General features: G+C 44.4%; 1 protein-coding gene across 3 annotated transcripts; it reads right to left on the bottom strand.

Annotated features, from left to right (window-relative positions):
* Positions 1–278: 278 nt before the first annotated feature.
* On the bottom strand, positions 279–8,248 carry SIVA1 (SIVA1 apoptosis inducing factor). Of its 3 annotated transcripts, XR_001522140.3 has the most exons (5): positions 7,904–8,248; positions 7,583–7,759; positions 6,737–6,893; positions 5,830–5,987; positions 1,010–3,872 (listed from the first exon to the last, which is right to left on the bottom strand). XR_001522140.3 is itself a non-coding variant. In XM_015630737.3 (4 exons), exons 1-4 carry the CDS (start codon positions 8,019–8,021, stop codon positions 5,933–5,935), a joined length of 507 nt encoding a protein of 168 aa, XP_015486223.1. In that variant the 5' UTR covers positions 8,022–8,248; the 3' UTR covers positions 279–5,932. The 3 variants fall into 3 exon arrangements, 2 of the variants coding, with proteins under 2 accessions (XP_015486223.1, XP_015486222.1); XM_015630737.3 differs by having other exon boundaries at positions 279–5,987; XM_015630736.3 differs by lacking the exons at positions 1,010–3,872; positions 5,830–5,987 and adding an exon at positions 6,020–6,260 and having other exon boundaries at positions 7,904–8,239.
* Positions 8,249–8,693: the final 445 nt, after the last annotated feature.

The raw sequence follows: 8,693 nt of genomic DNA, 5'->3' as shown, positions 1-8,693 counted from the left end.
GGACATCACTGTACTCTTGCACAGCTTTATGAGAAGCAGCTTGAGCAGGATATGTTAATTAAATGAAATGTGTAATGGGAATATTTGTTTTGATTTGTTTTTATTTTTGGAGGGGGTGTTTTTTGTTGCTGTTTTGGGCTTTTTTTTAAAGAAAAGTGTGACATAACTGACATCTTGGCATAGGAACACCCTTATTTGTGATACTGATACATTAAAATTCAAACTAAAAAAAAGGATCAATTTATGCTTTGGCATTTAATTTACATTTTGCTCTTGTATTTGCAGGCAGCAAAATGGTCTGTTCTGAATTTCAGGCCATATTTTATGAATGGTACAAAATATCTGGGATTAAAAAAAAAAAAATCTGTTTTGGGAACATTTTACGTACAGATTTATGAAAGGAATATTTTAAAACACACTTCCTTCCCAAATCAGCAGTCGAATTATTACAGCATCAATTGAGCAGTGAGGACTTGAGATAAAAAACAAGAATTTGGGTAACAATAGATGTAAACACAACATCGCGCTGCCACCCTGTGGCTTGAAGACGAAACTTCTGCAGCGAAGGCTGGAGGAGGGATTATGTTTTATCTAAAACCTCTAATCAGATTAAAGAGCACTTCTGCACAAGGAGCCGCTGGCAGCTGCTGGAATTCAGTGCAAGTTGAAGTAAAATCGTACAGAACAGATCAGGACAGTACCTGGTGACACCACGGGGGTTCTGACACGGCTGTGCAGGTTAGCAAGGGGACACCTGCCCTCAAAATCTGGGTCTTTGTCAGGGAAAGAAGAAACAGAAAAACATCTGCATCTTACAGAACAATTGAGTGAGAAGGGGATCATGATTTAAAATATTACACTTGAGCACAACAATGTAAGAAAATACAATTAAATAAATCCTAAAATTTAAAGTAAATCTTATAACCACAAAATGTTCAAGCAATAATAAGCTCTGCAAGAGATAAGTAACTTAATATCTATCACACAGTTTTAATGCAAATCACAACCATGAGAACTAAAAACTTTTATTAAAAGTGTAAGACATAATAATTTGATTCCAGCTGTGCTCTTTCCCAGAGGAAGAAAACAAAATAACAAAAGCACAGAATACACACCACCAGCAAATGTTAACGCTTGTATTACAATTGTAGCAGTTCAAAATGCAATCAACTGTAAAAGGTATGGTATTTCAATTATCTTTCATTATAAAATGTCTATATAAAGAAAGATTATATTTGTGTGCATGTGTATTAGTCATTAAAATATACAACAGATTGTGTGATCACTTTCACCCTATTGCAATTTTAATAATCTAAAGTAAAAAATAATTTAAATAAGAAACTTTCTACCCACAAGAAGTATTTGTCTTTAAATTACATATATCCTACTTATTTCTTAAAGAATCCTTAACATTTTCTGAGGCCTCTTGGCTACTTTTAATAGGTTAACCAATTTGCCTCATTAAAAACAATGTTCAAAGCTTTGCTGCCTTCTCTTTCTAAAAAGTGAAAAGCCCTAAAGAGAGTGGAGGAAAGAGCACCAGGTACCTGAACACAGGGGTACAGGTGTACCCTGTAAGGCTGTTTCTCAGCCTTACCTGTCCTCATTTAAAAGCCTGCTGGGAGAAGGATGCTCCCTGGGAAGAGCCCCCACATCCCTCTCCATTTCCAAGCTGCCAGATCCGAGGTTGTGCTGCAAGGTTGGGCTCTGGAGTCCCTGTGCTGCCCTGGCAGTTTTGTTCTGCACGTGTCTGAGTGCTGCTGTTGGGTGGGCTGAGGTTTTCCTCCCTCTGCTTGGACAACCCCACATGTTCCTGCAGTAGCCTGGGATCCAAGATCAGTCTGACAAAGGACTGTAAAGCACTGCAAGGAGCAGAGGACAGACACAGACCAAGCTGTGGAGATACTGTCACACTTTATCCCAGCTGGAGCTTCTCCAAGCACAGAGGGCTTCATGGCCAGGTAGTCAGCACTCCTGGAATCCAGATGGGCAGTAAAGGCAGCACAAAGAGCTTTTAGTTGCAGAATTTGCCATGATGAAACAGTATCACACCTAACCAAAAGTTACAGTGCAGCAGCAGATGCAAGTTTGTACACATACTCCACACCTGGGAACTTAATGACAGGCAAGATTTTCTGGGATTCAATTTTTTAATCCAGTTTGATCCTGTCAAAACACAAAACCATCATGCAATGACTAGTAGGAAGCATGGTGAAAGAGGGAAGTATTTATTCCTTGCATGGTGCTGGCATTTGCTGTTGTCTAACCAATCCAGCCAGAGACCAGAGTGTTTTCAAAAGAAAACAAGCCCAACAAACCTGGTGACAAAGACACTGTTTCCATTTCTACTTGTTGGCTGCACTTCTTCAAGGTAAGATTGAAAAGATTCAACCCCTTTGCATATTTCTGCCAGTTCTGAGTGCCACAGCTGATGGCAGCAAATACAGCACAGAAGCAAAGCATAAATGTCTTATCCATATTTGTAAGGAAAAAAAGGACGTTATCTTTCACTGTCACCAGCATTATCTGGGGTTTATACCCTGTCCTGAGATAAAATACTACTGCATCTACTTACACCTGTTCAGAAAGGAATACCCAAAAAAGCCTATGAACTGGCTACAAGTCAGGGCCCATGTATGCAGGACACTAAAACAAAAAGGAGGGGAAGAGGCTGAGGTGCTGGCTGTCTTAAACAAAAGACACATCAATCACAGAATGAAGAGCTAACATTTATTTATTTTTAATTTTCATGTTGTCTGGATCACCTGTAGGATGGCTCACTTTTCTCTTGGAAAGAAGCAGACTTCCAAACTGAACTGCAAAATATTTGGGAATTACTATGTGCACAGGAGAAATGCTATTCAAGGAGACAACCCAAGTGTATTTGTTGTTTTCAGTGAGCTTTTTTACAATGCTGTGGGTTTGTTCTAATACAGTCTGGAGACACTGGAAGCTACTGCAGTCATTTACCACCTTAGACTGTCCTTAAATATCTGGTGTCTATGAAACCACACATTTCTAGAATTTACTCAGTTATTAGTCTTAAAAGAAATTGTTTTATCCTGATCAGATCAGCTGACTTCCTTTTAGACATAAAGGTCTGCTCTTTGAGACATGTGTCACCAGTAATGATATACAGGCCTCAGAAGTTTCTCATCCATCTGTAAAATCATTACTGCAGGATATTTTTACCCATCAATACACTGGCTCCTCAGGGGATTGCCTTCCCTTGGAACAGCAGGCAAACTTAGACTTTTGACACTTTGCACTGAGTAGGAGGGGAAGAACATATGATAACAATAAAAAAGCACAGTATTAGACCCAATTTCCTGCTCAGTTGATAAACCAGACAATTTCTCTGGTGTTTCTTTACAGTCCTAGGGGTACCCTACGTGTTGCATTGTAACTCTATTACAGCTCAACAATAAGTGGCAACAGACAAGCTCTTGGGAGGAGGGGTTAATTAGGCAAAGAGAAAAATCTTTGTACCTCTCACCCAAAGATTTTTCCCTTCACACAGGTTCTTTTCTTCTGTAGACGTTATAAAGATTTACAAACATTCTCCAGTCTTACCTCACACTGTTTATCTGAGAACTGCAGGGCTAGAAAAAGAACTTTCCTAAATAATGTTTTGAGTCTTTTGGTAGATACAGGCAGTTTTCTCACCTTCTAAAGCCAGAGAAGCAGATGTGGTAACCACTAAACTCCGTTTCTTACATGTATGAAGCACCACCCCTATGCAAGAGTTGGCCATGCTGTTCTGTGCTCCTCCTGCCCTTCTCCTCCCTTCTTCCAGCTCTCCTGCTTTTCCTCTCCCAGCTCTCCATGCTGCATTAAGTATCTATCCCAATGCACAACCAGCTTTCAAGCAGCTACAGGATAACAAATAAGAACATTAAGCCATGAAATCCATGTCATTGTTTACAGAGGACAGCTTTCTATGAAATACAGCAGTGACTAAATGAGCCAAAAAAACATTTCTATCACTAGTTTGAAACACAAATCATTTGTAAACAACACGTCTCATCTCTCCCAGAGCCTAGAAGCAAAACATTATTTTCAGTCTCTCATCCTCAGGAGAGAGAGTAAGAAAAAGCAGACACATACTTAAAGGTTTCATTTTGAAAAATATGCTTAACAGAAAAATGCTTTAGTTCACTGCTTAAAGCTTCAAATGAAACAAAGCCAAGTTTTAAAACTCTTTCCTAAAACTAACATCTAAATGTAGTAAACCATAGGTTCCTCCTATCCATAAAACTCAGCTTTGTGATTTACAATGACTGCCACAGGAGCAACATTTTTATCTGCCCTGTGGTACCAGCTGGGAATTGCACACCAGAGAACTGCCACCATCCTAATTTCATCTATTAGAGCTTTGAAAAGATAGATAATGATGTGGAATTCCTGCACATTCCAACTAACTCTTTCACTACTAAGTCACCTGACTTGAGATTTTTTTGTTTGTTTGTTAGGGGAATGAAGATAAGACACATTTCACAGTTACTCAAAAAGAAGACTGGAGTAAGAACTAGTAAAATCTCCCATTTTAATTGGCTCCAAAATATGCAGAACAGGAAAACTAACCAATCCATCAGCATGTCTAGGCTGGCACAGATGGTCAGTCTAAGCTGGCACAGATGGCTGAGAGTGAAGTGACACTCCTCAGGAAACCCTAAAGGGCACAAATGCTTTTAAAGTGTGTCTGTGTAGTTACAGAAAGTGGTACACAGGCAAGAGAGGAAGTCATCCTGCACCTCACTGTGGCTGATACAACCAAAGTCATGCCAATGCAGCTGTGAAGAGCTGCTCTCCAACAACAGTAACCCTCTAAAGAAGGTTTGCTAAAGAATTTACCATTCACTTTGGGTAGCTGCAGTATTCTGATGGGCAAAGACCCAGAATGCCTTCAAGAGAATGTCAAATAAAGGTGTCCCCATGAGGGAAAAGTCAGGCTCTCAAATTGCACTACAATGGCCTTTCTACCTCTTCAAACAGAAATGGCTGAAGTGGAGGGAAACAGGTAAAACAAGGTTACTCCACCCAAAACATACTAATTACAGTTGAGAAGACTGAGAAGCATGAGTGGCAGGTTTTGCTTCAGGAATTCAGGGCAAAGAATTTGAAAAATAGACCATTAGCTGTGCCACAACGATTTCTTTTCTTGTGTGTGTCGAATCTATTCCTTTTATCCTACAGTCTGAAATCAGCCATTCAAATCAGCATTTTACTGAGGTAAAGACCACTGTAGTTTTCTTCTAGGCATAGATGGTTTGCCAGATGAAAAGTCTTTTTTTTATGAAACACAGCAAAACCAGTACAAGAAAACTACTTTGAGGGGCTGTCCAGTAGTACTTTACTTCACTCTTACAGCAATACTAAGCTTCTGCAGTGATTTGAAAAGAAAATGGGGAATGAGCTGGTTTATGGAGAGGTACCCCAGAGTGCTGACCATTTTTCAGACCACTTCATGAGCTGTTTCTGAGTGGATATTCAGGACAATATGAAGTTTACAGTGTAGGTGATCAACTCATACAGATAAATTGCTTTCCAAGAAAGACCTTTCAGTGAAGGTACTGGAAAATTTACTAATGAGAACAACTCTTCTGCTCCAAGCTTGGTGTGCTATTGCTCTTTCTGTCAAAGTTACCATAGACAGATTAAAACCATTCAAGCTGTCAGTAAGCACAAGATGTTTGTGATAGTTTAAAAAAAAAAAAAATTAACCAGAATCAGCAAATTCTCTTATTTGGAAAAGCCTTCAGGCCTGGCTGATTTTCCTAGTTAGCTCACAAAGAAAATGTTGTGTGTCCAGAATGGATTCACACTCACCTGAAAGCACAGAAGGACAAACCTTTTGATTTATATTCTGATCCCACAAAAGTGTCCTAACATGACCAATGCGAGGAGAGAATATTCTGAATTCTGTGTCACATCAGGAAGAACAGGTAAGAGCACAGAATGGTCCCTTCCAGACAGGCATATCACAACTAGGGAAAAGGAGAAAGCAGACTCAAAATAATCTAAAAAGCTTTAAAATATAAATGTTTATTTAGCTAAAATATTTAAAAGTACAATATAAAGATATAAAACATAGAAATTCCAAAACTAATTCACATGCTAAAAGGATTAATTGACCAGCTGTAAGGAGAAGACTTCATGAAATTCATGGACGTTTTAGCCACAAGGGTTATTTCATCAAGTTTCAGACTTGAAATACTGAACAACCGCTGCAGAGAACTTGCTCTCCCACATCACCATAACTAGGGAAAAAAAAACCAACACAAACAAACCAGAAGAAACAAAAGTCAGTGTGTCTACTGTTTCTGGAACATAATAATGGCATACTATTCCATTATCAACTACAACCATAGGACTCCCACACAGCCCACTCAGTATTTCTTTATACCACAGAACTGCTAACAATGAGGGAAAAAAATTAAGACTATTCCTTGGAAGTACATGCATTCAGCACTGGCCAGCATGCTATGTTGCTGGAGGGAAAGCAAAATAAATTCTTGCCTCCTCCAGCATTTAAATAAGAAGCTGAACTAGACTTGCACTACAGTTGATTAGTGCTTCACACAGGCATCTTGGTTCACAAGTTTCAGATAGTTTTACTGCTGCTAAACCTTGGAAAGAGTTTAACTCCTTTATGTGTATGAGCTAGATAACTGCTTTACGCAGCTATTAGGGCATGTGTAATTAAAATAAGCTTCCAAACTCGAAAGGCACTTACTCAACAGTGGAGCACAAAGAGCAGGTAACCGTGTTACAGCAGCTGCAGAGCCTGCTGCAGTTCTGGCAGACGAAGCGGTCACACTGAGCACACGCGTCCTTCACATCGGCCGCTCTCACACACGACGAGCAGGCTCTGGATGCTCCCAGCGGCGGAACTGCTTGGCAAAGACACCGATAAGAATGGTTGAGCTTCCCAGCAAGGCAGAGAAAGCAGCTGGAAGTCCCAGGAGATGCAGAGCGCGGCTACAGGTGGCAGCACTTCGCAGAAGCTCGGGCAGGCAAAGGGACAGGGAGCGCCGCTAGGCACTTTCTTGGTTCTTTCTCTGCTCAGAGGCAAGACGCTAAGGGATGCAAAAGCAGAACATACACGCGGCAGTTCCGAAATCCGTCAGATGGAATCTAACGCTTCCTTTAAGGAATGTCAATAAAGAAGAACTACACAGCACAAAATTATCCATCATAGTACAGCCCTCCTTGGGAGGGGAAACCAATGGACAGCACTGGTTTCTGCAGTGACCAAGGGACAAGAATAGAGGGAATGGCCTCAAGTTGTGTCAGGGGAGGTTTGGGCGGGATATAGAAAAAGATATTTTTCTTTTAAATATCTTTTAATATTTAAGAATATAGATATTCTTCGCCCACAGGGTGGTCTGCACTGCAACAGGCTCCCCAGAGAAACAGTCACAGCTCCAACCCTGCCAGAGTTTAAGAATTATTCCGACAACTTTCTCAGGCTCACGGTGGGAAGATCGGGAGTGTCCTGGGCAGGACAGGAGTTGCACTTCGATGGCTCCGTTCCAGCCCAGGTTATTGTGCGGTTCTATGACACGGCCCGGGCACTCACCCCTGTCCGCGGGCCGCCGCCGCAGTTTCCCGTCGTGGCCGATGAGGAGCTGCCCGCTCCAGCGGGGCCCCTCGCCCAGCGCCTTCCCGGCCGGCCCCGGCTCCGCCGGACGGGCGGCGGCCGCCGCGCCCTCCATGTACGCCTGGGCACCCCTGAAGAGCAGCCGCCGGGTCCTCTCTGCCGGCGGGAGAGAAGAGTTAGGGGTGGGCTCCCCATCCCCGCGGCGGCCCGGCACATCCCCGCGGCGGCCCGGCACATCCCCGCGGCGGCCCGGCACATCCCCGCGGCGGCCCGGCACATCCCCGCGGCGGCCCCGCTCACCGAAGACCTCCCGCCGGTACTCCTCGCCCCGCACGCCGCGGCTCAGCTCCCGCAGCCCCACACGGGTCTTCAGCTGGAGCGGGGCCGCGTCCCCGAAGGGGCAGGAGCGCTTCGGCATGGCCGGACCGACCGCGCCCGCCCCGCCCCGCGCCGCGTCACGGCCGCGCCGCCGCCTCCCTCACATCCCGGCCCGGCCGCTCGGGAACCGCGGCTGCTCCATTCTTCCCACAGGAAAGCGAAAGCTTCGTCCGCAACGGAAAATTTCTCTTTCCGCCTCGTCCCGAGAGCCCAGCGGGGTCGGCAGAGGCGCCGGCCCGGCCCCGCCGCCCCGCCCGCTGCCACCGCCCCTCAGGCGTCACCTCCGTGCGCCCCGAGCGGCGGCGCGAACCCCGCGCGGGGAAGCGAAACCTGATCTGGGACTCGCGTTTGTCGATAAACTCCGAGTCGTGGAATATGCTGAACTGGAAAGGACCCAGGAGGATCTTCGAGTCCAACTCTTAGCCCTGCACAGGACGCCCCAAGACTCGCACTATGTGCCTGAGAGCAATGTCCAAACGCTCCTTGAACTCTGTCAGGGTTGGGGCTGTGACCGCTTCCCTGGGGAGCTGTTCCAGTGCCCGACCACCCTCTGGGTGAAGAACCTTCTGCTAAACCTCCCCTGATACAGTTTCCGCACATTGCCTCACGTCCTGTGGCTGGTCTCCAGAGAGAAGAGATGACTTCACAAGAGAGCACTGAGCTCTCCCCTCAGTCTCCTCCAGGCTGAGCAGACCAAGTGCCCTCCGCTACT

This window comes from Parus major, chromosome 5 (genome assembly GCF_001522545.3).
Source record: "Parus major isolate Abel chromosome 5, Parus_major1.1, whole genome shotgun sequence".
NCBI lineage: Eukaryota > Metazoa > Chordata > Aves > Passeriformes > Paridae > Parus > Parus major.
Note: the sequence above shows the minus strand (reverse complement) of the source record. Positions and strands in the feature narration are given on the sequence as shown.

Bases quoted from the DNA above. Each gene is read 5' to 3' on its own strand.
- SIVA1 (XM_015630736.3), bottom strand. From the start codon at position 8,021: ATGCCGAAGCGCTCCTGCCCCTTCGGGGACGCGGCCCCGCTCCAGCTG. The intron at 7,760-7,903 runs GTGAGCGGGGCC...TCCCGCCGGCAG, and splicing joins GTACCGGCGGGAGGTCTTCG to AGAGGACCCGGCGGCTGCTC. The intron at 6,261-6,736 runs GTAAGTGCCTTT...TTTTTTCCCTAG, and splicing joins TCTTTGTGCTCCACTGTTGA to TTATGGTGATGTGGGAGAGC.